This window comes from Trichoderma atroviride, chromosome 4 (genome assembly GCF_020647795.1).
Source record: "Trichoderma atroviride chromosome 4, complete sequence".
Classification (NCBI taxonomy): domain Eukaryota; kingdom Fungi; phylum Ascomycota; class Sordariomycetes; order Hypocreales; family Hypocreaceae; genus Trichoderma; species Trichoderma atroviride.
The window spans coordinates 4,844,446-4,872,277 of NC_089403.1; the positions used below are offsets into that span (position 1 = coordinate 4,844,446).

The 27,832-nt window shown below is 49.7% G+C and overlaps 13 protein-coding genes across 13 annotated transcripts; 4 read left to right on the forward strand and 9 right to left on the reverse strand.

Annotated features, from left to right (window-relative positions):
* On the forward strand, nt 1–3,185 carry TrAtP1_008996 (uncharacterized protein). The gene is made up of 4 exons (XM_014086331.2): nt 1–122; nt 199–974; nt 1,028–1,299; nt 1,359–3,185. Exons 2-4 carry the CDS (start codon nt 814–816, stop codon nt 2,942–2,944), a joined length of 2,019 nt encoding a protein of 672 aa, XP_013941806.2. The 5' UTR covers nt 1–122; nt 199–813; the 3' UTR covers nt 2,945–3,185.
* A 285-nt stretch (nt 3,186–3,470) lies between these two features.
* TrAtP1_008997 (uncharacterized protein) lies at nt 3,471–5,042 on the reverse strand. Its single transcript, XM_014087164.2, has one exon. It carries the CDS (start codon nt 4,900–4,902, stop codon nt 3,748–3,750), a length of 1,155 nt encoding a protein of 384 aa, XP_013942639.1. The 5' UTR covers nt 4,903–5,042; the 3' UTR covers nt 3,471–3,747.
* Nucleotides 5,043–5,818: 776 nt separating this feature from the next.
* On the reverse strand, nt 5,819–6,277 carry TrAtP1_008998 (uncharacterized protein; the record flags this gene model as incomplete). The annotated part of the gene is made up of 1 exon (XM_014087165.2): nt 5,819–6,277. The coding sequence occupies one exon, from the start codon at nt 6,275–6,277 to the stop codon at nt 5,819–5,821; it is 459 nt and encodes a 152-aa protein (XP_013942640.1).
* A 1,517-nt stretch (nt 6,278–7,794) lies between these two features.
* Nucleotides 7,795–8,880, reverse strand: TrAtP1_008999 (uncharacterized protein). The gene is made up of 3 exons (XM_014087166.2): nt 8,583–8,880; nt 8,394–8,522; nt 7,795–8,329 (listed from the first exon to the last, which is right to left on the reverse strand). Exons 1-3 carry the CDS (start codon nt 8,754–8,756, stop codon nt 7,883–7,885), a joined length of 750 nt encoding a protein of 249 aa, XP_013942641.1. The 5' UTR covers nt 8,757–8,880; the 3' UTR covers nt 7,795–7,882.
* A 1,243-nt stretch (nt 8,881–10,123) lies between these two features.
* Nucleotides 10,124–10,627, reverse strand: TrAtP1_009000 (uncharacterized protein; the record flags this gene model as incomplete). Its single annotated transcript, XM_066114120.1, has 1 exon — nt 10,124–10,627. The coding sequence occupies one exon, from the start codon at nt 10,625–10,627 to the stop codon at nt 10,124–10,126; it is 504 nt and encodes a 167-aa protein (XP_065970213.1).
* A 19-nt stretch (nt 10,628–10,646) lies between these two features.
* TrAtP1_009001 (uncharacterized protein) lies at nt 10,647–10,802 on the forward strand (the record flags this gene model as incomplete). Its single annotated transcript, XM_066114121.1, has 1 exon — nt 10,647–10,802. One exon carries the CDS (start codon nt 10,647–10,649, stop codon nt 10,800–10,802), a length of 156 nt encoding a protein of 51 aa, XP_065970214.1.
* A 12-nt stretch (nt 10,803–10,814) lies between these two features.
* Nucleotides 10,815–12,549, reverse strand: TrAtP1_009002 (uncharacterized protein; the record flags this gene model as incomplete). The annotated part of the gene is made up of 2 exons (XM_014087167.2): nt 10,815–12,101; nt 12,400–12,549. The coding sequence occupies 2 exons, from the start codon at nt 12,547–12,549 to the stop codon at nt 10,815–10,817; spliced, it is 1,437 nt and encodes a 478-aa protein (XP_013942642.2).
* A 1,516-nt stretch (nt 12,550–14,065) lies between these two features.
* TrAtP1_009003 (uncharacterized protein) lies at nt 14,066–16,587 on the forward strand. Its single transcript, XM_014087168.2, has 2 exons — nt 14,066–14,940; nt 15,011–16,587. The coding sequence occupies exons 1-2, from the start codon at nt 14,709–14,711 to the stop codon at nt 16,426–16,428; spliced, it is 1,650 nt and encodes a 549-aa protein (XP_013942643.1). The 5' UTR covers nt 14,066–14,708; the 3' UTR covers nt 16,429–16,587.
* Nucleotides 16,588–16,926: 339 nt separating this feature from the next.
* TrAtP1_009004 (uncharacterized protein) lies at nt 16,927–17,649 on the reverse strand (the record flags this gene model as incomplete). The annotated part of the gene is made up of 1 exon (XM_014087169.2): nt 16,927–17,649. The coding sequence occupies one exon, from the start codon at nt 17,647–17,649 to the stop codon at nt 16,927–16,929; it is 723 nt and encodes a 240-aa protein (XP_013942644.1).
* Nucleotides 17,650–18,543: 894 nt separating this feature from the next.
* TrAtP1_009005 (uncharacterized protein) lies at nt 18,544–19,894 on the reverse strand (the record flags this gene model as incomplete). The annotated part of the gene is made up of 2 exons (XM_014087170.2): nt 18,544–19,151; nt 19,219–19,894. The coding sequence occupies 2 exons, from the start codon at nt 19,892–19,894 to the stop codon at nt 18,544–18,546; spliced, it is 1,284 nt and encodes a 427-aa protein (XP_013942645.2).
* Nucleotides 19,895–21,837: 1,943 nt separating this feature from the next.
* Nucleotides 21,838–22,840, forward strand: TrAtP1_009006 (uncharacterized protein). The gene is made up of 2 exons (XM_014087295.2): nt 21,838–22,324; nt 22,385–22,840. Exons 1-2 carry the CDS (start codon nt 22,106–22,108, stop codon nt 22,544–22,546), a joined length of 381 nt encoding a protein of 126 aa, XP_013942770.1. The 5' UTR covers nt 21,838–22,105; the 3' UTR covers nt 22,547–22,840.
* A 162-nt stretch (nt 22,841–23,002) lies between these two features.
* Nucleotides 23,003–24,215, reverse strand: TrAtP1_009007 (uncharacterized protein). The gene is made up of 2 exons (XM_014087171.2): nt 24,018–24,215; nt 23,003–23,963 (listed from the first exon to the last, which is right to left on the reverse strand). Exon 2 carries the CDS (start codon nt 23,814–23,816, stop codon nt 23,247–23,249), a length of 570 nt encoding a protein of 189 aa, XP_013942646.1. The 5' UTR covers nt 23,817–23,963; nt 24,018–24,215; the 3' UTR covers nt 23,003–23,246.
* Nucleotides 24,216–25,722: 1,507 nt separating this feature from the next.
* TrAtP1_009008 (uncharacterized protein) lies at nt 25,723–27,774 on the reverse strand (the record flags this gene model as incomplete). Its single annotated transcript, XM_014087172.2, has 1 exon — nt 25,723–27,774. One exon carries the CDS (start codon nt 27,772–27,774, stop codon nt 25,723–25,725), a length of 2,052 nt encoding a protein of 683 aa, XP_013942647.1.
* Nucleotides 27,775–27,832: the final 58 nt, after the last annotated feature.

Sequence of the window (27,832 nt, forward strand, 5' to 3'; positions counted from 1 at the left end):
AAGAGCCCTATAAATACTAATACTAGTTGTATGTGGCGTTATACCATCGGCTGGTACGGGCCGCCCTCCTGAATCCAGTTGACATGTGCGCCTCAAACTTTACTCGGCAGCAGCTGAACTCGGTGAGTTGAATGCGGCTCTTCCATCACAACAGGAGATTTCGATTACTTATCATGTCCCGTCGGCTAACTCTTCAAGGGTTTCCCACCCCATCGGGACGGCCATGAGCGCTGTTACCAGTGGGCCACCGCGTTAGCAGCGGGTTCTGCTCGACAAGAGCCTGATCAACTTGGAATAGTTTGCATTAGCTCTATGGCGAGAACGGTGGGCGGTCATATTTTCATCTTCGGAAGACATTCGATAGTGCTTCATTTCGCACCTAACCGACGTGCATCGCATAGCTTCGCACGGCATGAGTGGTGGATTTTCCCATTCTCCTAAAATCTGACTCCCATGTGGATGCTCATCAAATCAGATGGCTATAGTACATAGTGACGAGGACGCTGTGCTGCTGTGTGTGGACAAAGACACAACCCCCATGTCTGCTCATTTTTTCTTCTTTTCCCTTTCGTAGCACTATCTTCGATCGTTGCCAAGGAACGGTCTCTATCCCGTATTGACCTAGATAGCCGTTTGAAAGAGCGCCTAAGACGAGTCGAGTGGACTGCATGCGTGCTGCAAGAGAGAGTATCCCATTTTTCGGCACCATATACGCGCTCCACTCAGTAAGGCAGGGACTTTGGGGGGTTACAACACTACATGATCTCGCATTAGGATGTGGAATTACTGAAATATCCATTACATCGTTGGAAGATGCGTGCGCGGCTGCAGCATCTGCTGCCATGGGCGATGCTGATGCCGAATGCAGCGCTTGCCTCGGCGTTTGATCTCGCGTTGGTGAAGAGAGCCACAGATACGGCTACAGCGCCGTCTTCTCTTCCAACTCCCATATCTGTGTCGCCGAGCCAGGTGTTGTAAGTACAGTTCCTACTTCTTTGAAGCGGCAAAGAAACTTACGTGCCTTTAGTGAGGGTGTTGATGGGCCTTGGTCGTCGTTTGAGTTGCGCGTAGGAACTCCAGCTCAGAACCTTCGCATATTGCCTGGCACTTCATCGACTCAAACTCTAGTTGTCATACAAGAGGGCTGTCAGATCATCAAAGTCAACGATTGCGCCAACAGTAGAGGAGAACTATTTAACACGACGGCTTCCCACACTTGGAAAGAGATTGGCTTATTCGAGCTGGGCTTTGAGAATTCCCTGGGCTTCACAGACAATGGTGAATTTGGATATGACACCGGTAAGGCAGAGTTTTGTTTCTGTATCACTTTTCATGCTCATATTGACACCAAATTTCAGTTGGGCTCGGGTATCTTGGCAGTGGTGGCCCTGTTGTCAACCACTCCATCATTGCTGGGATTGCAGGCACCGAGTTTTATCTGGGAGTGCTTGCGTTGAACCCGCGACCTACGAATTTCACGACTCAAAATGAGCCGCAGCAAAGTTTCATGCAGCTTCTCAAGAACTCATCAGCCATTCCCAGTCTATCGTACAGCTATAACGCGGGAGCACCATATCGGCTGAACAAGGCGCTAGGCAGCTTGATCTTGGGTGGTTTCGATACATCTGCGTATCAGGATACGAATTCTTCGTACAAGTTCTTCAGCGATCAGTCGCGTGACTTATCAATTGGCATCCAATCCATTTCCACGAATGCCAGCGCGGATAATACGGTACTTCAGTCTGACCTGATATCCATGTTTATCGATTCTTCCGTGGCCGAAATCTACCTTCCTCTGGACGCCTGCCATGCTTTTGAGAAAGCCTTTGGTCTAACTTACAACACCACCCTGGAAATGTACTTGGTTAGCGACTCACTACACAGCAAGCTCACTTCCGAAAACCCAGCTGTCACTTTTGAGATAACAACTCCGATTACTGGCGGCTCGTCCTTTAATATCACATTTCCCTATGCGAGCTTCGACCTGACGGCAAACCCTCCACTGTTGAAGTCTTCGTCTCGATACTTTCCTCTCAAGAGGGCAGCCAACGACACTCAATATGTTTTAGGGCGAACATTTCTGCAAGAAGCGTACCTGATTGTGGATTACGAACGAGGTAACTTTTCGGTTCATCCTCGTGTGTGGAACGCCAGCGCCGAATCGAACATAGTCACCATATTCCCGCCTGGCGTCAAACAGAGTGAACCCAGTCCGAGCCCTAGCCATAGTAGCAGTATCAGCGGCGGTGCTATCGCGGGTATTGTTATCGGTGTTTGTGTCTTTATAGCTGCCGCGGCCGCTGCCCTCTTACGATTCTTGGTGCTCCCTCGCCGCAAAAGGGCAGCGGCAGCCCAAACTTCTCAGGTCGATTCAACAACAGGAATGATGCTAGGAAGCGTGGACGCAGCCTCACCCGAAACTTCGAGAACTCTTCCTGCAGACACTCTCGGCGCAAACTTGGGAGAGCTTCAAGGAGACGATACGACGCCGAAACCGACACCGGAGATTGACGGCACTACTCCGGCGAAGACTCCTATGAGTGAGCTGGAATCAGCAGGCACTCCGCCACCGTCAGAGTTACCTACTCCGGCACCATTGGCAGAGTTATTGTCCAATGAGATTTATGAGATGCCCGGAAGCGATGTTCCGGAGCTCGCTGGAAGCCGAGTAGCAGCTCCTTTGATACTTACGGATTCTGAATCAAGCGAGTTTAGCTTTGTGGCGCAACCGGAGGTAATAGGCTCAGCTGAGCCAACAGCGGAGGACAGCCCGCAAAACAATACAGTAAAGGAGAAAGGAGATGCTAGTGGAACAGAGGATACCCAAGTGAAGAAGAGCGACGAAGTGAAGGACGAAGTGAAAGAAGAAGCAAAGGAAGATAGAGACAATGAGAAACCAGCTGGAGACGGTTCAGCGGGAAACGATGGAGTTCATAAACCATAATTTTTAATCTGAAACAGTAGCATTTATACCACAATAGACATGTCTATAAATATTCTTCACTTACGAGCAATTTCGCCTCGCTTCAGGAACAGAAGTATATGCTTAGCATTTTCCGTAAGGGGCATTGACTGGATAGAGTTAGGAACGAGGATTCAAACGGCAGCCTAGATTTGACGTTCCCACCCAAGTGGGTAAAACGATCAAGACCATCTTCGCAAGATGCATAGCTAGCCAGATCGTGGGTAGCAGCCGAATGGCATGCATATGTACATCGATCTACAGCCAGCACCCAATCCACTAGGAAGATCCCGAATGCACAAGCTGCAGAAAGTATATTATATGACCCCCCCTTGGATGTGGGCATCGTGGCAAGGATACGGAAGGGCGGATACGAGATTCTTACCACGGGAGAAAGGAGCTTAGCTATGTCTATTTTTGGTGTCAATTGCTGCGTACAAGTGGACTTTATGCCTTCCTATTCCGCCGGATTGGAATGACACATTTGAATGGGTACATCTACCCAGATAATAAGTCAAGTTCGTATATTTAAAGCTACCGTACCTAAGGCCGCAGCATGGAGCGTATAGATATGTACATGCATATCTACGCTCTCAGAACATAATTGGATGAAAGCGTCTTGAAGCTGAGCAGTCGGCCTCCTTTCTAGACTGGATATAGCATCAAACGACGGCTGGCAGCTTTGGAACGCAAATTGTTTGGGTCACAGAGAGCTTTTTGCAGACTGTGTAGATATAATCTCCTCCACGGGACGTAGTCATGTCCAACTCAGTACATTTATTTCCTTAAACAACGCTCTTGGGGCTTCCGGCATTAGGGAAGCTGTAATGAGCAGTTCGCTGGAGTCGAGGAGAAAAACCTGTAATGTTTGGATCAGGACCCAAGAAGGCCGAAGGAAATCCCAGGTCAAACGGCCGTACTTCCTCGAGGAACTTGATTTGCTCGTCTGTGAGCTTAATCTTTAGGGCCTGGATATTGTCCATGAGATGCTCAACTTTCCTTCCACCAACAATAGGGATAACATTTCCTGCCTTGTGCAACACATATGCCAGAGCGACAGCTGTAATGGACGTGACGCCGTGTTCTGACGCCACTTTCTGGAGCGCTTCACTGATCTTTTCTTCTTCGGGGCTCTGCTGTGGGAGTGATACAAGGCTGCGTAGCTGTTCGCCATTCTTCTTGCGTTCTTCCAAGGCCTCCTTTGTCTGGAACTTTCCTCCGCCAAGGACGTCCCAGGGCGCCAGGGCCATGCCAAAGTGCCGTGCCATGGGGATGATGTCCCGCTCAAAGTCCCGCAGCATGATGTTCCATCGGCCTTGGTAGATGCTGAACGGCGTCTTGCCGTGGTCAACTGCGTACGTGTTGGCTGCGCTGACGATCCACGCAGGCATATCTGAGGCTCCCAGGTAGAGAACCTTGCCTTGCTCAACCATGATGTGCAGAGAGTCCATAAGCTCCTTGATGGAGGTTGTGCTGTCCCACCAGTGGATGTACAGAATATCAATGTAGTCGGTCTTGAGCTTCTTCAGAGAGTCTCGCACGCTCAAATGCAGACTCTTGCGGTGGTTGCCCTGAAAGTTTTGGGCCTTTCCTTTCCCCAGCTCGTGGCTTCGGTAATCTGAAGTAAACTTGGTAGCAATAACAAGCTGGTCTCGAATGCCCTTGTTGGCCGCCCACTCTCCGATCCATTCCTCGGACTGCTCGTTCTGGTAGTTGTTGGCGGTGTCGATGAAGTTGCCGCCCGCCTCCCAGAATGCGTCCAGCAGCTTGAATGAGCTCTCCTTGTTCATGGACCCCATCAGGTCGGCCCATGCATCACCAATGGACATTGCGCCGAGAGCCAAGGGCGAGACACGAAGACCAGCCGTCGGGGCCAGAATACGGTGCCGACCAAGCTCGGTCTTTGGCTCTGGCGCAACCGAGAAGAAGGTGGAAGCCATTTTCGTGCGTTATGGTAAGCTTTGCTGTGTTGAGAGGCGTACGATTCTACTTTGCTTGCACTGAGTGTGATGTTTTAGAAGACTGAGTTTCTGGTTCAATTTGGTGTTCGATTAATGGATCAATGGTTACATGAATCATTACCCCTCCCTTCTGCCTTTATATATCTCATTCATCTCTCTCATTGCGCCTTCCAGGACTACCAACACGAAACCAATAAATTTTATCTCCGACATTTTTGACGCAACTCTTCCATAAAAAGTCGGAATTAATCCGGACATAGTGTGTTCTTCAACCGCCATGACACTCATGAGCTTCAACAGCCGACGGCGATGATGGCATAGATCGGTGATACCTAGTGCAAATCACAGAGTCCATGGACGTTGCACTGAGGGGTTGGCTGGTGAGGGGGCTCTGATACGCTGTGATACGCTGTGATACGCTGTAATACCAGAACTGGAATTACATGTGCCTATTGATTGGTGGGTCGTTGTGGTAAAATCTGCTGTTTAGAATCAACCACAGCTTGTCTCCGGGCTCAAGCTCCGATAAGGCCGGGTGGCTTGAGAATTAAAATGCTTGATAAGTTCTTTCTAAGCTCCAGCTCAACAGGATACATGAATAAAACAAAAATTTGTATAAAGAAACGAATCGCTAGATTACAAATTGGACTTGTCGAATCTGTTGCGCCAAACGCCTGTTTTTCCCTTCCATCTAACAAAATACATCAAGCGGTCTGCGATACGATGGAGGGCTTGGTATCATGGCGTCCTCCCAACACATGAATCGAATCCACACATTCTGCTGCGCAAAACGAAGATAAATTGACGTATATCTGAATTGGCGTATATCGAGATCGAGTCGCAATCGCTATTCGCTAATCGACCACTTCCGTCGACATCATCGTGCAGTTCTGGTTTAGTTGGGTATTTTGCAAGGCTGGTTGAGCTCGCAGTTCTCCGGCAGGCTGTCCACCATGTTGAAAGAGAGCTCTCCGTGGTTGACGTCGTTGTCGCCCTTGGCATAGTGGATGGGGATAGAGCCGCAGATGCCACAGCCGTATTCGATCAGCTCGGTGTAGAGGCTCTTGAGCGTGGCGCCGTCGACGCTGCCGTCGAGGTTCTGGATGTAGGCGCAGTACACTCCCTTGAAGGAGCCCTGGAAGTTTAAATGAGTCATCTCGACGCATCCGATGTCGTCCCCATTGTCCCAGATTCGCTTTTCAAAGATGTTGTCGAAGATGGACTGGAACTGGGTGAGGCGGCCGCCGGCCAAGTACGAGATTCCGCAGAGAGAGTCGCCTTCACAGTTGATTCCCAGGCCAGCAGCGCTTTGAGCGGTCGCAGCCGCCAGGGCGATGAAGCTGTTGAAACGCATTGGAGCAAGACTAAAACGTGTGTACATGGTTAATTTTCGCGCCCGGGCTGGTGTTGGAGTTGAGGGCGGCAACACAACCTACAGCAAATATTGATCTCAAGACACAAACGACTGGATGTAGACAGACACTGTGGGCTGCAGCGACAAAGGAGATATGCAAAGCAAAGAATTCGAAGCTAATGTAACAAGAGATCGAATCGGTTATTATACGAGCTCCTCTGCGAGCTCCCGCCCAACAGTGGAGTCTCCAACCGGCCATACGAAGAAACGAACCAGGCCAGGCATTGGGTCGTCGAGACCTAATCTCTGCTCCCGGGGAGGCTGAGCTCAGCACTAAGCCATCCGTGCAAACGGCCTTTGCACTGGCCGCCTTAGCCGAAACGTTCACAACCATCGACGCCAGCGCGGAAGGGGTAGAGCGCCCAGGTCTTCTATTGGGTGGTGTTTGTCATGCTGGACTGCTGTGCTAAAAACAGACATCCTGCCTAAGCGTCAACGACCAAACAGTCGCCTGGCAATGCAGGTACAGTTTGCCCAGCCACAATCTGCAGACTTGAGGCCTCGAGTCTTCAACGGGTAGAATCTTTCCGGGCAGCGCCTCGGCTACCAGATATTCCGGAGCATAACATGACCAGGATGAATGTAGAAGATGGTATACATTTACATATTTAACTAGTAGCAATCCCGTGTTCAACATTTCGTAGCTTGTAGATACCAAGTCTGGCCACCTGGTACACCAAATCGGGGACAGATGGCCGGCAGGATTCGTGTCCAGAGTTGAAGACTTTTACCGTCCCTCACACGATGCATCCTTTGCCTCATTAGCTCGCTTTGGGAAAAAGTCGACAGCACGTGTAGGATTGGCCAGAGATCAAGGCCTTTGTTTGCTACCAGAACCCAGATCTATTTGGTGCCGGCTATAGCAGGAGCCGAACCAGCAACGTTATTTTAGAAGCGCTGGAGAAGCTAAATTTAGATGCCATGAATAAAGCGGCGTCGCATGAATTACCAACACTTCCCGATTTGCACCTATTGTTGGGTGGTTATTGTTCTATTATGGGTCCCGACGCAGGGGAATCCCAGCAACAGAACGTCAGTTACTCTGATCAACGGTCTTTGTCTTTGTTCAACTTGGCTGCAAAGAGATGCACTAATAACTAATATCCAAATTTGAATCCCTGGGTTTCATCACATTTCTCAATACCACAGGCTTTACGCGTTATCAGAGATACATGTAGACTGCGCTAAATCCTTAGTTGCTTCTCTACATGTAATAACCCCATCAAGCTTCTTCAGGTACCTAGACTCCAGCAAATTGCAGCGTCCTTTGTGGGACGAGTTGTGATTTTATATTTCATGAAGGAGAAAATGGAAGAAGATCAGTAGAGAAGAAACTATACGGGTAGGTGTAATTTGCTTGATGGCATTGTAAATAGCCGATTACTGGAATGGGGCACCGGGCACAGGTATATGAACATAGATGGACAGCCGCAAGTTGAGATTTAAAGTCAAAAGCTCTTTTCTTATTCAATGGCTATAAAAAGATGCAGTTAATAGCTAAGCTTGCCTTCCTTGCCTATATCGCATCTCGTCAGATGCGAAGCTCTATTGGCCTCCAACAGGCGCTGCAACAGGCGTTCCAATCGGGCCCGTAGCAGATATCTCGGTAGGCTTGCCACCAGCACCAATAGCACCACCGAGGGGGCTGCCAACAACACCCGGCCGCGGAGCTGGAATCGAAGCAGGAATCGGGTGATTAGTAGCATTAAGCGACTCATTGGTAGCAACAGGTGGCTGAACGCTGGGAACATCCGGCGCGTGGACGCTAAAGGTGCTGATTGTTTCGCCCAGAGTCTTGTCGAGGTCTTTCAACTCGTCTCTCGCTTTGACTCCACAGGTCGGGACCAGGGCAATGACTCCCTCTGCGAGATGGTCGAGTCCAGCTCTTAGTAAGACCAGAAGGGCGCCGATGGGCTCTGTGAGGGTCGTGGCGTCTAGGAAGATCTTCTTGTTGGCGAGGGCCTTGAAGAAGTCTTGGTGGGTTTTGGCGAACTGTAGCGTGGTAACAGGGTTAGACTTGAATACTGAGGGAGATGTAAGGTAATTTAAGACTTACGCCGCCGAGAGCCTCGCAAATTTCTGCTTGATCGCGGTCGGAGAATTGAGGAAGAGTAGTATTGCCTTGGAGAGTCTTAACGTCGTTTGCGACATCCGTGACAATCTTACGGAGGTCGTCTGTTATTTTCTAAACAGTTTGGGTTAATAAATAGGTATATCCTTCATAAAATTGCTGTTCTTGACATACCAGAGCAGACCCGAGGATATTCATAGAGCTTATGTTGGTGGCAATATCCAAAGCACCCGCAGAGATATCAGTGATGTTGTGTATAGCGTCGACCACATCTTTAGCCGTCGGGGCTGCCTGAGCCTGAGTAAAGGGAAATGCAGCGACCAAGAAAAGGAGAGGCTTGAATTGCATGATGGCGGCTTTCTAGGTTGATTACTTGGAAAAGTCGTTTGGGGTGTAAGATGATGGATGCGTTTTATTGGATTCAGTCCTGCTGATTGATGATTTGAACTTCTACAAGAGAGCGATCACATCCTCACTTTATACTTTTCCCCAGTCAATACTATCAGTGCTCTTGTTCGTAAAAGCCATGCTTGTCCGCCTTATTCGCCTGCTCAAGCTGCTCTGGCTATGGTCGCCACATCGCTCCCTTCAATTACGACGAATTGTCTCTCTAGACAACTCCTCCATTCCAAGCTGATGACGATTCAAGTTTTATGAAGTATACTCATTGGAGCGGCAGTGCGGCGAAGCAAAATGATCGGACGATTTGATCAGCAGGGCTGCCATCTTCTGGAATGCAATCACCTCACACTCAGGAGCTATACCTACGTTTAGTCAATCAATCAGCGCAGATACTCTGACATAATTACACTCCAACCTCACGTCTTTGATAAAGAAAATGACGAGTAACTGCTTTTTAAAACTACGTGGCCACCTTCATCTCCTTGGATAAGCTGCAATTGGGCCAACATGTGGCGTGGATGGAATTTGTTGTAGCAACAGCCACGTTTGAGGATGAATCAGGTATCCTCTTTGGGAGTGACTTATACAGAAGCTACCATAGCCATAAATGCTCATAAAAAGGGTTGAATCTGAAACCTGAAGGCGCTCAAAGCGGTGCGAAAAGCATAAAGTATGACGGCCAAACCTCTTGCTACGCAGCTTCGGTCTTTTTAAAACCTTCATTTTACACTTCAGCTTACAAACTAGTCTATAGACAAGGTGAGATTAGCCTATTCGCAGTCACCAGCCATGCCATTCAAATAGATACCTGGATGATAAGTGACAATTCACAACTCAGAGCGAGTAGCCAAACAATCATAAAGTACCTAAAGAATAGACAAGCAGAATATTAGCTTCCTTCTATGATGGCAGCCCACCTTGCATCTAATGTAATAAATACACATCTATTGTGATTAAATATGCGGTCATTATACTACGTCTAATAAAACAAAAGGTGGTGCGTAGCCTCCAATCTATATCAACAAGGGTGATATGTAGCCTTATACGGCCAGGGTATCGTCCAGATCCCAGTTTTATACCAATTATCCATTCTGCCAATGCGCTCGAAAAAGCAAGGGGGAAAACGCCAACAACAAAAACAAAAACGTCCATGTATGCAGAAAGACAAAGGAGAGATAGGAAGCGGATTCGAGCCAGCCCGCCCCAGGTGCTTAAATGATGCAAATGCTCCAATCCAATTCCACGAATGATCCAAGCAATTCTCAAAACATATGAAACAATATTATAGTAAGTCGTGTCTTGTCGGTTCGACATCAGGCAGCGTCTTGTAAGCCGTCTGACAGTGCACTGCGATTAGCGGTCCCGGCTGTCGTTCTGGCTGCAGCACTTTTCTTCTGCTGTGCTATCCAATGCTCAAATCCCGGAACTGCACCAGGTTGATTGATACCCGGCGCCCTTTTAGGTACTTTGGGTGCTTCTTTCTCTGGTTTGGGTTGGGCTTCGTTCGAACTTGCTGCTCCTCCCCACGGCCGCCATCCAACCCATTTCCCGAGGCTGCCAGCAGCAATCCGCGATGCTTGCGAGGATGAAACCGATATATCAGACGTAGGAGTAGAGCTTCGCTTGAGTTGTTGGAAGCCGGCAAAGTGATTACGCAAGGCAGCATCGCTGCGCTTCGAGTAACTAGTCGACATGGTCGGCTGAGCAATGACGCCGGTAACAACAGCGTCAGCACCACCATGGAGCGGAGGGCGCAGACTCATTTGGCTGGGCCGAATCTGAAGTGTGTGGATGTCAAGACCGCCCGATAGCGACATGATTGATTCATGAGACGCAATGCGGCGTATTCTTGAGCTGGGTTCCGGTGCTGATTCGATGGTTGTATCTGTCGACTGGTTCGTGTCATCATCCGCCGCCGAGGTGTCTTTAGAAGCGTCGGGATTTGTCAAGTCAGCAGATATGCTTGTGGATAAGTCTTCATCTTCTTCGTGAATGACACCGCTACTAAAGCGGAAGGGAATTGGCGCCTGGACCCCGGTCATTCCTGGCTCTATGTCGATGATTGAGAGTGATTGGAAGCTGGAGGATGAGGCCGCCGATGGTCGCTTTCTGTGCGACGCACGCCAAGTAGGAGACATGGGGTCGTAGCTTGTTGTGGGCGACATGAGAGAATCTGTTTCGGTGCCGCTGTGGTCGAAAATGCCGGGCGAAGTGGGGAGCGAGGAGGACATTTCGGAGGGTGTGGAGAATTCGTGCCAGGCTGAGGACCTGGCAGTGATGGGTGTTGTATCGCCGCCGGTAGTGGAAAGAATCGGAGCAATGGGAGATGAGATCAAGCGGCGCTGAGCCCATGGGCCCGGCGAAGAAGATCGACTTGAGATTGTGGCCGGGGGCGTGAAGATGCCAGGCAATAGGCCCTGGCGCTTTTTCTTGGGCTTCCGGACATCTTGCTTGGCAGCAACGTGGTAGTGGTGGTGAATATGAAACTCTTGCGGGGGGTTTTGAGTGTTCAAACAAGGAAGGCTCCAATTCTGCCTTGAGAGTCGAGGCTGGGCTGGAGTCATCGGCAAGAGGCTGGTGGAACATGAGCTGCTCTCTCAGCTCCTGAATCTCGTCATTACTAGTGAGGAGCATCTCGCGCAATTCGGCAATACCCAGTTGGAGATTTGCATTGTCCTGCAGCAGGTCGCGAACAAAGTGGCCGACAATTTTGCTTCCCTGTCGGTTATCGGTGATTGATTTGGAGGCCGCAGCGCCCTTGAGTCGCACGGCGGCAGCATCAAGGTGCTTCTCCACTTCACGCTGGCGGTCGACCTTTTCCATCATCTCCTCGTGGCGCTGCCGCTCCAAGATGGCCTCCCTCTCCATGCGCTCGAGCTGGTCCTGCATGTCGAGGATGCCCCGCTGAGCCTCCTTGAACCGCTGCGCGTGAGAGCGAGCCTCCTCCTTAGAAGCCCGAAGCTCTCCTGTGAGTTTGTCCTGTTCCACTTCAAGGATCTTGAGGTGCTGGTCGGCCTCGGCCGCTCGCGCCGCCGCATTTTCGAGGCGGCGAATAGCCTGTTGTGAGGAGAGGAGGCTTGCTTCTAAGCTCTTGATCTTGGCATCAGAGTCGAGGAAGGTGCTGTTGAGTAATTCGAGCTGCTCGAGCAGCTGGTTGTTCTCTTCGCTCTTTGCCGCATTGTTGGCCTCCAGCTCCTGCTTGTCAGTCTGCAGGCGTTCTATGCGGGAGTTGAGCCGTAGTCTGTCCCGTTCCGCGTCGGCCATGTAGGCTTCGTGCCTGGCGAGTAGCGCCTGCAGGGCAAATGTCAGTGGAAATTCCGTGTGATTGGAGTCGCATAGCATTGCAGTTGGTGTTGAAGATCATGCTGGAAAAGGCTCAGGACGATGCATACGGGGTCTGGGGATCTTCTCGCGCCTTGCCCGCTGTGTCTGCGGACCGGAATGCTCCTTGCGCGCAAAGAGACAAAGGGTCCGAGGTCTGTCTTGCGACAATGCGAGCGAACAATGAGATGGGATGAAAGGAATGCAAAGGACTGGATGAAAAAAGAGCAGCGCGACACCTGCAGGCACGCACACCACACACACATACCTTGCCTAACTGGGCAGCTGTGTGCACATCCTTCTCAACGGCTTCGAGAATCGAGCAGTTCTTCTTGAGGTGGACGCAGTCGGGACTGCCGCAGCAGCACTGCAGAGGCGACGAGGCCGACTCGGGCTGGGGCAGATCGAGCCTGTCCATGGCGTCTTGGGTGTTGGGTAGAGAAATCGTCGGTTAGTATTCGATATTGATGGCCGCTGTCTCGCGCGTCGCTTTGCCGAGACTGGGAGACGGTAGCAATGCTGCAGCGACAAACATGATCCTTGGCGGTTGACGCGGAGAGCCGGCTGGCCGCAAAAAAAGAGAGGCTAGTAGGTGAAGACTAAGGATAAGGATGGCGGAGGAGAAGTGCGCTCAACATCGGACAGGTGGGTAGGAGTGGCGATGATTAATAGGCCGTCGTGGTAATGGAAATTGGATAAAATTAAACAAGAATGAACAAGCGAAAAGACTGATGAGGCCGGCCAGCCAGCCTTGTTCGAAAGGAGGTTTGACTCAGGCTGGGAGAAGTAACGGTACTCGACAGGAGCAACGGTCGGCGCAGAGGCGGTGATGAAAGAATACAGGCGAGGTGCAGGCGAGGTACAGGCGACTTTGGAGGCGGAGCAGGGCGTGCAAGGATGCGAGGACGGACGCTTCGCTTGACAGGATGGACAGAACCGGGTGAACAGCTCGGGCTGAAGCACTTGGTCAAAGGATCTGGCGGTTGCGCGTGCCTGCAGCAGCTGACGCGACAGACGTTCTGGTGTTGAGCCCAGCTGAAGGCGTCGAGTCGCTGATACTCGTCTGCGGGCACGGCGGACGCGGCGCTGCTGGTACCGTGTACAGCGCTGTGCCTGTGCCTGGATTTAGTGGCTGCGACCTGCATTAGCCGGGCTGGGTCCAGTGTCTCTTAGCGCCCGACCTGCTGGAGAGACGCGAGCGGACAGCAGGGACGCAGAAAAGCTCCGCTGGAGTGCATCCAGACATGCCGCCTTTTGCAGCTGCGTTTTTGCAGCCTCATAATTGCACGAGTAGGTGCTACAAGCTACGCAATAAACAACATGGAAACAATTGTCATGTGTCGCCTGCCTCGTGGTTTTGAGCTGGCTTGTGATTTTGTGCTATGATACTTGGCATGCTATGCAATGGGCCGAGCTAAACTTTGTTCTCACGTGGCGTCGTAATTGCACGATCCAATTCGGATGCCTTTGCGGTGAACGGAAGCACCAGAGACGGGGCCTCGTGGAATCGGATCCAGTGCCAACACATCAAAGATGGGGCCAGTTGGCAAGCCAGGGTGGCGGACCGGGAACTACGCATTCATGCTGATTCTGACATGAGGAAGCGCAGCGATAGGGCGGAAACCAGCGGGTGAGGCTTCGAGAAGCCGGGCGCGTTGGTGAGCGTTCATGCTCATCATTGCATGCACTGTGATTGCAAACTCCGGCCGACATAGGGCTGGGCACTGAACAGAGGAGAGAATGGGGTTTAAACGAAGATTATAAACAAAGATTATCTTGTCCTGGTTGCCACAGGAGCTCCGGGCGCTAAAGACGGTGCAGCAAAGCAACTTGACTCGCTCACTGCATACCCCTAGTTCTAGAAGCTGGCGTCCGTCATCTGCCAAAGAAATGCTTGTACAAGTAGTATATACAAATACAAAGCATTTGACAAAGGAAAATGCTCTATTATCGGCTGATTATGCAATGCTGCATCACAAAATGTAGGGAAAAGCAACGGTTATCCCCCTATAGGGTAGCATGCAGCAATCAACCCGCTGGCCGGCAAAATACAAGACCGCCTTCTCATTTCGTACAGCACTAATGTACTGCATAAGCCTTGCGTCATCCATCTCGACGTCCAATCAACATCCACCATTTTCAAAGCAGCTCTTGAAACAAGCTCGACATCTTGCCTCTACCAGTAGCTGGTGGTTTGTTTTGCCTCCAAAAGTACCGATGTAGCAGCATCAGATGCTTCCTCACTTTTTACTCGACCCTGGCCGGGCTTATCAACCAATCTCCGGGCCTCCAATCTCCAAAGCCCCAGCCTCCAGAGCTCCAGCTGCCATGAGCTCCATTGCTTAGATCTCACCCATTCAAATCGAAGCTCGCCCGCACGAGTCTCTCCGAAGCTCACACCATCTCGCGTCATCAATCTCTCCGGCAGAGCTCAGCTTCTATATTTACTCTTCTGGGCCATGCCGGCTTTACCCCGCAACCCCCCACCTCCGTCGTCTACTTCAACCAAGCCACCATCTCTTGTCTTCCTCTGCCTCATTATCGCCGTCTCGATATTTTTCATTTACTGCTCGCGCCATGGCTCAAGAATACAAGCTCAAGGGCGTGACGTCGTTGTCACTTAAGCCCGGTCAGAAGCAGGAGGCCGAGGTTGAAGGCATCCAGGATGCCAAGGTCCTCCTCGTAGGCCTGCAAACCGGTGGAAAGGCAGAAGTGCAAGCCATTGGAGCCAAATGTACCCATTACGGCGCTCCTTTGGCAAAGGGTATCTTGACCACTGGCGGCCGTTTGACTTGTCCCTGGCATGGAGGTAAGTTCACAATCACAATTTCACCCTTGTTTCTACTCAGAGGCATGCTGACACTCGCCTCGCTACATAGCTTGCTTCAGTGCCAAATCTGGAGATGTTGAAGACGGCCCTGCGTTGGATAGCTTGCAAGTGTTTCCCCTCACCGAGCGTGATGGGGGATTTTACATTACCGGCGAGGAGGCCGCTATCAAAGGTGGCCGAAGGAAGCCCAACTTCCAGTGCAGCGTTTCAAGCGATGCCCAGGAGAGAGTTGTCGTCGTGGGTGGTGGCTCTGGTGCGCTTGGTCTTGTTGAAGGACTGCGAGAGAAGGGATATACTGGACATATCACCATCATCTCCAAGGAGGGCTACCTCCCCATTGACAGGCCCAAGCTGAGCAAAGCACTCATCACAGATTCATCCAAGCTAGCATGGCGTGACAAGAGCTGGTTCGACAGTGGCTCAGTTGAGTGGGTTGATGGTGAAGTCAACAGCGTCGACTTTTCCGGCCGACAAGTGGTGACTGCCAGCGGCAGCAAGGTTCCATACACCAAGCTGGTTCTCGCAACCGGAGGAACTCCCAGGGAGCTCCCTCTGCAAGGCTTCAAGGTTCTCGGCAACATCTTCACCCTCCGCACTGTGCATGACACCAAAAAGATTGTCGACGCCATTGGAGAAAAGGGCAAGAAGATTGTCATCATCGGATCATCGTTTATTGGCATGGAAATTGCCAACGCGACAGGCGCTGACAACTCGGTGACAGTCGTGGGCATGGAAAAGGTTCCCCTCGAGCGTGTTCTTGGCGAGCAGGTCGGTGCTGGCATTCAAAAGGCCCTGGAAGGCAAGGGCATCAAGTTCTACCTGAGTGCTGGCGTCGACAGGGCTGAGCCATCAGCCTCGGACCCATCCAAGGTTGGCGCTGTCTATCTCAAAGACGGCACCAAACTTGACGCAGACCTTGTCATTTTGGGAGTTGGAGTATCTCCCGAGACGTCTTACCTGAGGGACAACTCGGCTGTTGAGCTGCAAAAAGATGGATCGCTCCAGACTGACGAAAACTTTGCTGTCAAGGGTCTCAAAGACGTTTACGCCGTTGGAGACATTGCAACCTATCCGTACCACGGCCCAGGAGGCAACGGAGGCCTGGTTCGTATTGAGCACTGGAACGTCGCTCAGAACGCCGGCCGTGCTGTCGCTACGCACATTGTGAACCCATCTGCAAGCACTACGTACTTTATCCCCGTCTTCTGGTCTGCTCTGGGCGCTCAACTGCGGTACAGCGGCAATACCATTGCCTCAGGATGGGACGACGTGGTCTTGGACGGCGATGTTGGTGCTGGGAAATGGTTAGCATACTATACTAAAGGAGAAACCGTTGTGGCCGTTGCCTCGCAAGGACGCGATCCCGCTGTGATGCAGGTGTCTGAGCTGTTGAGGCTTGGAAGGGCACCCACCAAGAGTCAGCTGAAGGGTGGTGTAGACATCTTTAGCATTGACGTATCGGCATAGTTAATGTGCCGCATGATAGCATTGATCAATGGCATTGTACGATTCTTGAGTTTGCAGCTCAGCTTATGTTATCTGTTGTTATGTTAGAAGATTGTGATCATAATGGACGGGTTTAGTGTTCGTGACTACATCCCTGTACCTATCAATATGGTATGGCCAAAGTTTGGCGAATTCACTGTGGTAATGTTGTCTCCCTATCTAAAATGGCTTTATCTACTAAATAACATACAATACACGACATTGATGACGACGGTAATGATAGCGAGAGCTCGAAAAAGAAGCAATTACCGAGGCTTTAACTTTGCATTCGCGATGAAACCAATAGATCTCGTGCATGCAGTTCCAAAAACCATCCGCGCTTGTGGACCTCGAGATATATACATCTTCCGCGTTTGTTTCGCCTCAAACTCGTACTTAGTTCCTACAAATGTGCCTAGATAGACATTGTCGCCGATATCTTGAGACCACGGTTTACTTGGTCAGTGGCAAAAGCGCCGCTCAACCTTCCACGATTCGAATCCGATCGGCGTCGACTTTCAGATTCACCTCTTTATAGTCGTCATCATCCGGAAACTCTAGATGAACCTTGCTTTGAACTGCTGCAGAGAGTTTCACCGGCGAGCCCTCCAAAGTCGTAACCTCCAATACATGTCCGCCACGGTCTCTCTCATCGGAAATAAAGTGAAGATGGTCGCCTGCTACACCGACGCCCTGCAGAAACTCTGGTGATCTGAATCCAATTATACTTCCGCGGACGTTGGTGAACTCGTAGGTGGTTTGGCGCTTGTGCAACTCTCTGATGTTTTCATGACGACAGAATTGACCGCCTGCGGTGCGAACTGCTACCACTTTAAAGAGCCCATCGACTCTAAAGGCTACGAAGTGATTTTTGGTCTTTGGTAAAAGATTGGAAAGAGCATCTGTGAAGCCCTTCTTGTCCTTGAACTCGACGTCGGCTGTGGCAGACGCTTGGAAGCGAGTGAGCTGTGCAAAGGGCGCAATTTCTGAACCCCCAGCGCTGTCGACTTTGATGATTGAGCCGTCGGCTTTCATTTGGTAGACTTGGCCGTCGAGGGCAATCATTTCGCCGTCCATTCGACGAAATGTTCCGAGACCGTGGTCGCCGTGCTGGACGAGCTCTTTATATGGAAGACCGAAATCCCCGAGGCCCTCCATGAGGGCGGAGACGACGGAGTATTGATAGAGCTCGTTGTACGCCATGGTTTTGGGCTATCTTTGCTCTTGAATGAGGTTGGATGAAGATGAAGAAGATGTGATGAGACGATGTGTTAGACAAAGACTCCGACCGGTAGTTGGACAGCCTCCTTTTATCGGACACTAGCAGAATACTTGGAGTTAATTATGGGAACATGTAAGCTCAGATGGCCCAGTCGACGCCCGCCACTTTGGTAGCTTTGGTGGTGACGTTTCGTACCTAGAGATGACCGCCGTGGTGAAGCCTTGAGTTTGATAGCTATAAATAGGCTGCGAGTAGGCAATAGAGGTCGAAAAAAGCTGTTAATCCGGGCAACTAAACCAACTGATGCATCGTGAGTAGGCTATAGAAGCACGAATATCAGCGAGTAGCCGCACTTTCATTGTTGCGTTGCAATCGTAGAACCTCCGGTATTGGATAAGCGCTAGTAGTAGATCGATCTGTAGTGGAGTTGGAGCCCCTAAAATCGTGAGCTCTGACAGCTAAAATGGCGATTTTGGTGCATTATGATGACGTTGTCGCTAGTCTGGCTGCTAACAACTGACCTATTTTGGAGCCTGTAACGGTATGCGAGACGAAAATTCCCGACATGAGAAAAATCTAGAAGCTGGGGCAAAGTCTGATGGAAGTGAGCGATAGAAGCACTGAGCTAATTGCGAGAAGCGAGCGAATGAACAAAAGAGGTGGTTACAGGGCATTGCGTGCAGCTGAGTGCATGTAAAAAGTAGCAGAGGGGGACGCTGGGAGCAGACAGTTTTTCGAGCACACAACTCTGTGATTTCAATTACTGTTCGCATGCTATAAGTCGCAATGTTTCAATCTTTTCTGCTAGATCTACTAGATCCACTGCATCTACTATTTGCACAAGATATAATAGAGCTCTTATGAATTGCGTGTTTTCATTCATCTTCGACAGTCACTTGCAAGCGAATGCTGTTCAGATATTTCCCTACCCGCCTCTCTATGCCGTCACCGGCCTCGTCCAGCGCAACCAACACCCCCTTCGCTTTCTCTTCGGCCTCTTCTATGCCTTTCGTCACCTCTTCAATGCCGTATTTTAGGTATCCGAATTCCGATTCAATGGTCCCGATACATTCCGTTTTCAAGTCATCCATGGACCCATCAATTCTGCGATCTATTTCATCTGCTCTGGAGTCTAGCATGTCGTTCAGGTCATCCTTTAGACGGCTTCCGGTAGCTTCGACCACGTCCTTCACATGATTTCTTAAACGATCTTCAGAAGATTCGATCATATCCTTCATGTCATCTCTCAAACGATTTCTCGAAGATTCGATCGCATTCTTCATGTCATTTCTTAAGCGGGTTTCCGAAGATTCAGTCATTACTTTCATGTCATTTCGCAAACGGTTCTCCATATCAAGAAGGTGCCCTATGAGGCCTTTCAGGTCGCTGGATGGACGATCATAATTGGGATCGGAAGATTCGCGTTCACGTTCGCGCTCGCGTTTGCGTTTACGATGTGGTTTGTGTTCGCGACAGGGCTCATCTGAAACTGAGTTAGTCATACTCAGATAGCATCATCAGATCATCGGTGATGCAAGTATCATGCTTACATTCAATCGGAGGGGGTGGTGATGTGTCCTCTGGTAAACCTTGGTCTCTTTTGTTGTTGCCTCCCGCAAAGATTGTGCCCGTGTTGAAAACATGGCCTCCTATGCCACTATATAATGATTGGAGATCGACGCGGCTATCATCCGTCTCCAGACGTCTGGTTTGGGGAGATGAGAATGTCGATGCAATCTGGCGTAAATGATAGTGTGTCAGCCCGGTCATACCGGAAGCTTTCAAATGTACTGTAAACGTGTCTATCTCTGCGAGGGCTTTCATTGACTGCAGTCGAGGAAGAGTCGAGTGTTTGCATTCCAAAACGCGGTCGTTGGGGACAACAAGGCGAGAATAGTTTTGGTTCATAGAGAAGTGTAGTAATGACACACCATCAATGGCTTCCAATCTGATGGTCTGAATATTCTCAGGGTGTATGAATAGATAGACGGACGTCCTGTTCTTGTCTTTGCCCTTAACCCAGATCCGGCATGTAAGCCTAAAAATGGCTTTCGAGATCAGGGTATCGATGTCGACTTTGAAGTATACATCATCAATGCTCTGTGCTTGGCCACTGCCATCCGTCCAAGTTAGATCGGCCTTGTCACAAAAGGCGTGAATCTGTATGGGTTCTTCAAGCTGTTCGTCGTCATGCTGTTCTTGCTCCGAGCTACGCAGTGTCAGCATTTCAAGACATCAAAAGGAGTGCCAGGAACCTGGTGCAGTCGGTCCACCACGTTGAATGAAGGACAATGCTGTTAGGTGTAGTAGAACGTTCATCCACCCTGCACTGGATGACAGCCGCCCAGAAAGAGTAAAGGCGGACGGGGACCGACAAGAGGACGGGGTCACGCAATAATGGCACAAAACCACTTTCCGTCGCCCAACGCTGAATTCAATGAGCTATTCCTCTTTATCGGCGGCCTCAAGATCCGAAGATCTTGCCTCCCAAGGACTGTCTCTGGGGAGCATCATCGAGTCGGGCGGGACTGCTACACATAGGCGCCTGTAACCTAGAGGAGTAACGAATGAACGATTTTACCAACCAACAAGAAGTAACAGGACAATGCTGTTAGGAGTAGTAGAAAGTCCATCCGCTCTGCACCGGATGACAGCCGCCCAGAGAGAGCAAAGGACAGACGGAGACCGACAAGAGAACGGGGTCACGTAGTAATGGCTCAAGGCCACTCTCCGTCGCCCAACGCCTAATTGAATAAGCTATTCCTCTTTATCGGCGGCCTCAAGATCCAAAGATCTTGCCTCCTAAGGGCCAACTCTGGGGAGCATCATCGAGTTCGAGCGGGACTGCTACACATAGGCGCCCGCAACCTAGAGGAGTAACGAATGAACTATTTACTAACCAACAGGAAGTGACGGGCTGTGTCGAGGTGCCGTCGTCTTCTGAGTCGAGATTGTGTCGAGTTGCCATGGCGTGAATGGCGTGAATTGGCGTGAATTGATGCGGAGATCCCAAGTTGCGCTAATGGCGACCTAAAGAGTGGCAATAGACATGTCACGTGATCTGCGCTTACGCTGTTGAGAGCCAAATTCACTAGCACGTGTTGGGACTAGCGCGGTTGGACTCATGCTACCATCGCCTGATGTCGCTGTAGCGGTGGAGAGTGACAAACGAAATGAAGGTTATTAAAAGCATCAATAATTAGTACTGATCTGTTTATAAAAGGAGAAAAGCCCTAGGGCTTTGACGAGTGAAGTAAACATATCTGTGGTATTGCAAACGGGCAGGCGCGTCGCATCGGGTCACGTGTGAACACTCACGTGCAACAGAAAGGAAATATAGAAGCGGCTTACTGGCTGCATACTGCATCCGTGCACATATTTCATGTAGACTGAGGTGTTCACTCAGACAGATTTTGAACAGAAATTTGGCGAAAACGAAAAGGCCTTTTGGCTGCTTTGATCTTCTTCGGGGTCACTAACGGAATATGGCTCAAACTCCCGAAGCTTCACTGTACAATGAGACATATCCACCCAGATCCTACGCGAAGCTCAAATACACTCTCGTTAAAGACAAAAAGAGTCATCTGCCGGAACCAAGCAATTGCTGACAGCAAACACCAACATACATTCAAGAAAAGGGTAGCGACTGTTGGCTCAATGGTTATGGCGATGGAGATGAAGGCATCATAAAAACTCTAGCTGGAGCGCTGCATGTTGCCTAATTTGGCAATCCAAGATTGCACAAACGCCAAGCTTGAATGTAGCCACGGAAGAGCATTCAGTGCTATGTACATGTACCTGTCTTCTCCATATCGGTACAAGATCGGCTGCAAGATAGAGATTAAGTGGCGATTGGTTTAAGCATTGTCATTATGACAGAGCTGTTCCGCTTCTTGCCGATCTATTACACAGGATAGATCCTCTAGGATTGGTCTTATATGCATCTCGAGCTGCGTTTCTGAGTTAACAGAGCGCCACGCCGTCAATGTGGTCGATCCAGGGGAGTATTTTACGTATAGAAATAGAGTAGATGTAACCTTATAACTCTATTTCAAGTCTGGCTGTGAGCTCCGAAGGATCACATAAAGGATCAAGATTCTATTTAGACCAAGTCCAGCGCGCTCAATCTATCCCGCGGTGGAGTTTCAGACTAAGACATTGTATGAATACACGAATCAGAGGCAACGATATCATCCCACTGGGCTAGAGGATCGCTGCAATACAACCTTGGACAAGCAGCGCGATCTTTTGTAATTGTCTCAACAGCCGAGGCAGATCCTGAGGTTTGCCTCTGCTCAAGTAGTTACCAAAGGGAGTCGGAAACGTGTATTTAAAGGGCAGAGTTCGCCTCACAATACAAAGAAAATGAGAATAACAACATTCTACTGTTGACTCAAAAACAAACTTCATCAAAGACCAAGTTACTATTCTATTAAAATGCATTTCACGAGCTCAATTGCCCAAGCTATTCTCTGCCTCTCAGTGACAGTGAACGCTTCAATTGCCATCGGAAACCAAATACGAGAAGGAAAATCACATTTCAATGTCGCCTGGGTTGAAGGAGTGAGCCCATGTCAGGGGGATGTTGAGATCGCACTTGAAAGCTCGAAGCTTTGCAACCAGAATTTTCAGCTAAATGGAGAGTCGTACTACTTGGTCAGCTATTACATGAATAGAATAAAGCCTAGAAGACTGTTGAAGCTTACATTTCATCAGGTTGGATGCACTGATCCTAATACGGGTTATGCTCAAAAGCCACAGAGGCTTCGACGGGTCAAGGACAATTCGCTCTATGGAACTTGTGCACCAGTTTCGAAGAAGACTATCAACTGCAAAGGGTCAACCCATGATGTGGTGAAGCGATATATTTGTGGCTAAGCCTCTAAAAACTCAACTGGCTCGCATCGATTAAAGAAGTGGGTGATTCGATATTTGCCAGCGGTAGGGAACAAATGTTGAGAAACATCAAGTGTTGGAGAAGTGGGGATTTGAGATTGGTTGATCTTTATATATTGATCTTATTATAGTTTGATCTAAAAAATACTTGGAGCATGAGTTTCGTATATGGTTACTCTCAAGTTACTCTCTTCTTGTTTACCAGCCGCTCTCCGTCGTAAGTGAAGATATGGTGACGTACATCCGCAAACAAAAGGTATTACCTATATGTAGCTGTCATACTACTATCCAAGATACCTGTAATAATTGCTACTATCAATCATTGATCCAGATAAGAACCGGCTAGAGGCTGTAGTCCCCCGTTCCCATCCCCCACCCCCCTCCTTTTTCTTCTTCTTCTTTCTTTCTCTTTTAGTTCCTACTGCAACCTCGCTCTATGTATTCTAACCATAGGATTCAAACACAGCACTTGATAACGAATTATTTCCAGTATTTTTGAACCAGTATAGGTTTTATTAAGGAAAGTCTAATGTCTATATAATTCACCGTGATATCTTCGTCGCTACCCAAAGCCCGCCATGTTCCGAGTCCAACTTGTACTCCGCCATGCCCGAAAAGGAAATGCTATGCTAGGAAAGATGGTATTAAGAGAGAAAAAGAAAAGGAGCTGCTTAGAAGCTGCTTAGAAACCGCTGTTGGGGTTGGGGTTGGCACGGGTGAAGCCTCCGTTCTTGCCGCCTTGAATAGTTCCGACGGTGGAAACACCAGTGCCAGCAGCAATGACCTTCTGGTTTGAGAGAGTGTTCTGGGAGTCGAAGTTCTGGTTGACAACACCGACCATGCCCATCTGGCAGTGGTTGCCCTTGGTCTGGGGGCAGTAGTACCAGATGGGGTTGTTGTCGATAACGGTGATCTGGTAAACGTTCGGGTTCTGACCTTCTTTCGTCGGAAACAAGAACCCTGCAAAGAAACTGGTGCCGTCGGCGAGAGGCTTGCAAGGGTGGGCAAAGTCGGATTGAGCAACGGAGTGGTTGGCGGCGGTGAAGTGCCACTCGATGGTGTCGCCAATCTCAGCTACAACGTTCTCGGGATCGAAGTGAAGGCCGCCGCGTCCAACAACCACGGAGTGAGTGACTCCGGTCCATCCTGTGCGGCTGACCAAGTCGTTTCCAGTAGTAGGAGTGCCAGCTGGAGCAGCGGAAACGCTGGCGATGACAGCGGCGAAGAGGGCAAAGGCCTTGGAAGCGAACATTTTGATGTTTGGTTGAGAGTGAGGTGTTGAGAGAAGAAGTGGTATTAGAGTATGGTAGAAGCTGTTGTTTGCTTGCTTGTTATTGCTTGTGATGATGATGATGAGAACGGATATTACAGCGGGATCAAAGGTTCTTATTTATACAAGCTTTCATCTAGAAGTCAGCACTTCATCGTGAACTAACATAGTGGTGATGACTACATTGCAGTAGTACAGCCTCTCGGCTGGAAGCCCAACCGAGCAAGGTGCGATATTTCGGGTCAGTTCTCATCTTTGGCCTTACCAAACCCGCCCGCCTCAGCACTAGCTTCGCCATATTCCGAGCCTCCAGTCATCCTCAGAGAATGTGTGATTGGGTAATTTGCAGAAATCCCAGCCTTAGTTGACAACCAACTCGTTGGGTCCAAGTCGTCAGCACTATAAGGGCATTAGCTCAGGTCTGCGCCGCCACCGGTTCAAGCCAGCTCCGTATGCAAAAATAAGCTAGCCATGTCAGCCCCATGAGCTTTGCCCTATTCATGGCCTATTAATAGGATAGCTTGTCGTGACTAAGGATCCAGACTCGTGCCTATGAATAGAGCTCCCTAGAGCACTGCACAGTACAACTGGGCGAAATTCCGTGATTACTTTTCAGCAAAGAAGCTTAAGCGGACCAAGCGCATAGTGGCGCCAGTCTTACAGGCACAGCTACGTGTAAGGCATTATCTTACTGACTTGGTGATGTGGCGCCGCTTTACAAAGCATTCTATCATTAGACTTATGAGGTTAAAAAACGTGGCGTTGGGTAGCAACCCAACTCTGATCAATGGGTAGCACAATTACCCTACTGAATCCTCACGACGCGGCCAACCGAGTCATATGCGCAACAGATTCTGCAATTCCTTCACTTTCGGTGTCTCTCATTACCCTCATTGACGTCACATTGTCTTTTGTTTCAAACTGCCACTTTTCGTGGATTTCCGAAGCCCAACCGGCTTGTTTACTTGGGAGCACAATGTGCAAGTGCTGACTGGCTGGAGACTTAAAAGTTTCGTTTCGTTTCATGCAAGGGGAACCGAATAAACGTTGAACCATGCGCTAGAATTCTTTTTCCCGCTTTGGGGGCGTAAAAAATAGCCCGTACAACCACGGAATGCTGGGATCTGCCCCGGATTGACGGTAATCCGGAGAAGCTTTGTGCGGCCACGTAATTATCTGGTAATATGAAGCATTAGTGCTACTAATTTGCCAATATTGCTCATAGACAGTGAGATATAAGGCCAGGATTCTTGTGTTACAGAGGGATAAAAGTTCATGGCGAAGGATGAAGGATGAACGCCAAAAAGCAGACGGAATCTGTCGCTCAGCCATGGAGAAATGCTGAAAAGCCTGATCCTTCGGAGAAGACGCCTTCTTTACAGCACATTCGCAGAATGAGATCTATTTAGACACTAGTCCTCTTGGAAGATTGCAGTTCTATTATTTGGAGGACTATGGGCGAATAAGCAATACCGGCTTGCTTTTAGTCACTGGGATGTGTTCTTTCACCGACTTCTGATCGGTATGGAGCCTTGGTGGCTGCTTCTTCGTGCATTCTGCCAGTACCGATTGGTGAATATTCTAAGCGTCGTGGTCACTAGCCGCCATAGTTCATTCTCTCTTACTATCCTCGTTATTCTGAGCTCACTCCGTTACTGCTTGACAATAGCTGCATGAGTTGTCTTTTTATAGCTACTGATCGGTTCTTGGTTCTTTTATTTTTAAGTAAGGCATGAGATGCATCTCTACCCAAAATATACAGCATATCAACTGAATGCAGCTGTCATCAATGGCTTGAATGGCATTGCCCAGTAGGTGATGGCCACGTGCGAACTAATGGAACGCAGTAAGCTATTAATGCATGGACACTGCATGCACCTGTATATCATTATACCAAAGTCAGCTGATATCTTTCAGACTGACTTAGAAACGTATCTAGTTCGATAGAGCACTCGTTCACTCCAATCCTCTCGTACCGAGGAGGGTTTTCGCTCGTACGGCGTAACACGAGGAGATTCGCTCTGACGGTCTCAGTTCCTTCGCCTGCAGTTCCTTCGTCTTCAGGATCCATCTCACTCGAAGTTGTGCGTCCAAAGAGCAGGCAAAAGACTTGCGAACTGGAAGAGACGTAGTCATTTCCTGGCAAATCTAGGCTGTAGTCTGGATTGAATGTGGTAAACTGTCCGCAAATATGCAATCCATAGTCTGTCCCCCTCTCGCTAATCAGCAGATGAGAAGTATCTGTGGCATCGCGCATTGCTTCCAAAGTCTTAGTCCAATCCTGGCCGTGATGAATGATCCCAGGAACGACATGCCCAGCGAGTGTCAATGTTCCGCTCACCACATCGCCCAAGAATGGATCACTACCGGAGGCATATTTCACGTCGCTTCCCAAAAACTCGATGCCCTCTAAAGAAGTCTGCCAACACTCTTTATCTCCATCCACAGAGGCCCATGACCACGTTGGGATCTGGGGATTGGGCCGCGGACCACGGGGAGGCTCGGTAAGATACCAAAATAAAGTGCTTTCAAGCTCATTTTCCCAAAGCCCGCACAGGTACTCTTCTGTACCATATCCCTTTGCCACCGCAGTCGTCTTAGCAATGCCTCCCAGAGCGGGTAGTCTATCCGTGGCAACAGTCAGAGGACGTTTAGCATATTCTTTAATCACCTCAACCCATGATTTGTCGCTAGTACCTCGTTTATAGGACCCTGTAGCCCCCTGGTGACGGACATTATTATTATCGAGCCACCCGCATTCACACTGGGTTGCCTCGAGACATTCCCAAACAAGTTCATTTCGTGTGAAATGGAGCATTCGACGGGATAGCAGCTGTTCCTGATAGACCCAGCCTCGAGTCAAAGTCGGCCATTCTAGCTCAGGATCCTCGGTCGTCGCCTGGCCGAACCAATATGACTCGTCGCCCATCCAGCTGAAATGAGGCTTCCTGCGGCGAATAAAGATGGACTGGCCACCAATCTCGGCAACATCTACCCCCGATTCATGAGGCGCGCTGTGATCTCGAAAAAGACGTTGCCCGACCTTGTCGCACCAGGAGGCCGCAATTGTGATGTCCGCATTTTTGTAGATCGATGCCATCAAAGATGCCTCTCTTTTCCAGTCCTCTTTGTCATCTTGCACTATGCACAGACAGTCGATCCATACGTACTCGATGCCCAGTCGCCGCAACACAGACACGGCATCCTGCATCATCTCTGGCAAGCTTGATAGAGGCATCCCATTCTGCTTTCGATCCAGCATATTAGTTGCCAGGAGACTCTTTGTCGGCGTTTCCTGTGTCCATCTGTGGCTCAAGGCAGCATATGGCACAGCATGCTCCAAATTCTCGACCAGCTCGAGGAATTGACAATCTGCTTGTTCCTTTCCCAAGTAGAGAAGTCGGGTTGGCACAAATGTTGCATCATAGGCTTGGCATTCGCCGTGAGAGTCTCGACAGGCGGCTAACCAGGCAGCCGCTTGACTGAGAGATTTCTCGTCTCCTGTTGAGCGTGAGAGTTTATAGCCTCTACACAGAGCAGCATGCGGCGATGGCGGCTCGTCTGCAAATAGTACGGGCTTATCCAGTGACGCATCGCTGCAGCAAATCTCCAAATTCTGCTTCGTGCCATCGGCGGTTGTGATTTCTAAAAGTGGACTTCCCGGAGAGTTTACGTAAGGGTTCCATGTGGCTTCATGAAATTCGATTTCCAGTGTTTTGAAGGCTCTGATAAAAGCTGTGCACCGGCTGCAACCACGTTCAGAGGATTTAACCAGATCCGTGAATCTGAATTCGCGATCGTCAGATTCGGCAAATGCATACTCCCATCGCTCGCCTACGTCCGACGGGAGCGATTTAGCCGTCGGATTGAGCTCGAAGAGACAGACACCGCACCACTGTTGTTTGTCTCTTCGTACCATTGACTTGATGAAGTCTAGCATGACCTCCGATGTTGGTTGGTGTTTGCCCAATGAGATTGAGTCACGACGACTGATGTGG

What these genes read in the sequence shown, in the direction of transcription:
- TrAtP1_009006 (XM_014087295.2), top strand. Translation starts at nt 22,106, where the DNA reads ATGCATTTCACGAGCTCAATTGCCCAAGCTATTCTCTGCCTCTCAGTG. An exon ending in ATGGAGAGTCGTACTACTTG is followed by an intron (nt 22,325 to 22,384) that starts GTCAGCTATTAC and finishes ACATTTCATCAG; the next exon opens with GTTGGATGCACTGATCCTAA.
- TrAtP1_008996 (XM_014086331.2), top strand. Translation starts at nt 814, where the DNA reads ATGCGTGCGCGGCTGCAGCATCTGCTGCCATGGGCGATGCTGATGCCG. An exon ending in GTGTCGCCGAGCCAGGTGTT is followed by an intron (nt 975 to 1,027) that starts GTAAGTACAGTT and finishes ACGTGCCTTTAG; the next exon opens with TGAGGGTGTTGATGGGCCTT. An exon ending in TGAATTTGGATATGACACCG is followed by an intron (nt 1,300 to 1,358) that starts GTAAGGCAGAGT and finishes ACCAAATTTCAG; the next exon opens with TTGGGCTCGGGTATCTTGGC.
- TrAtP1_009007 (XM_014087171.2), bottom strand. Translation starts at nt 23,816, where the DNA reads ATGTTCGCTTCCAAGGCCTTTGCCCTCTTCGCCGCTGTCATCGCCAGC.
- TrAtP1_008999 (XM_014087166.2), bottom strand. Translation starts at nt 8,756, where the DNA reads ATGCAATTCAAGCCTCTCCTTTTCTTGGTCGCTGCATTTCCCTTTACT. An exon ending in ATATCCTCGGGTCTGCTCTG is followed by an intron (nt 8,523 to 8,582) that starts GTATGTCAAGAA and finishes CAAACTGTTTAG; the next exon opens with AAAATAACAGACGACCTCCG. An exon ending in TTTGCGAGGCTCTCGGCGGC is followed by an intron (nt 8,330 to 8,393) that starts GTAAGTCTTAAA and finishes ACCACGCTACAG; the next exon opens with TTCGCCAAAACCCACCAAGA.
- TrAtP1_009003 (XM_014087168.2), top strand. Translation starts at nt 14,709, where the DNA reads ATGGCTCAAGAATACAAGCTCAAGGGCGTGACGTCGTTGTCACTTAAG. An exon ending in GACTTGTCCCTGGCATGGAG is followed by an intron (nt 14,941 to 15,010) that starts GTAAGTTCACAA and finishes CTCGCTACATAG; the next exon opens with CTTGCTTCAGTGCCAAATCT.
- TrAtP1_008997 (XM_014087164.2), bottom strand. Translation starts at nt 4,902, where the DNA reads ATGGCTTCCACCTTCTTCTCGGTTGCGCCAGAGCCAAAGACCGAGCTT.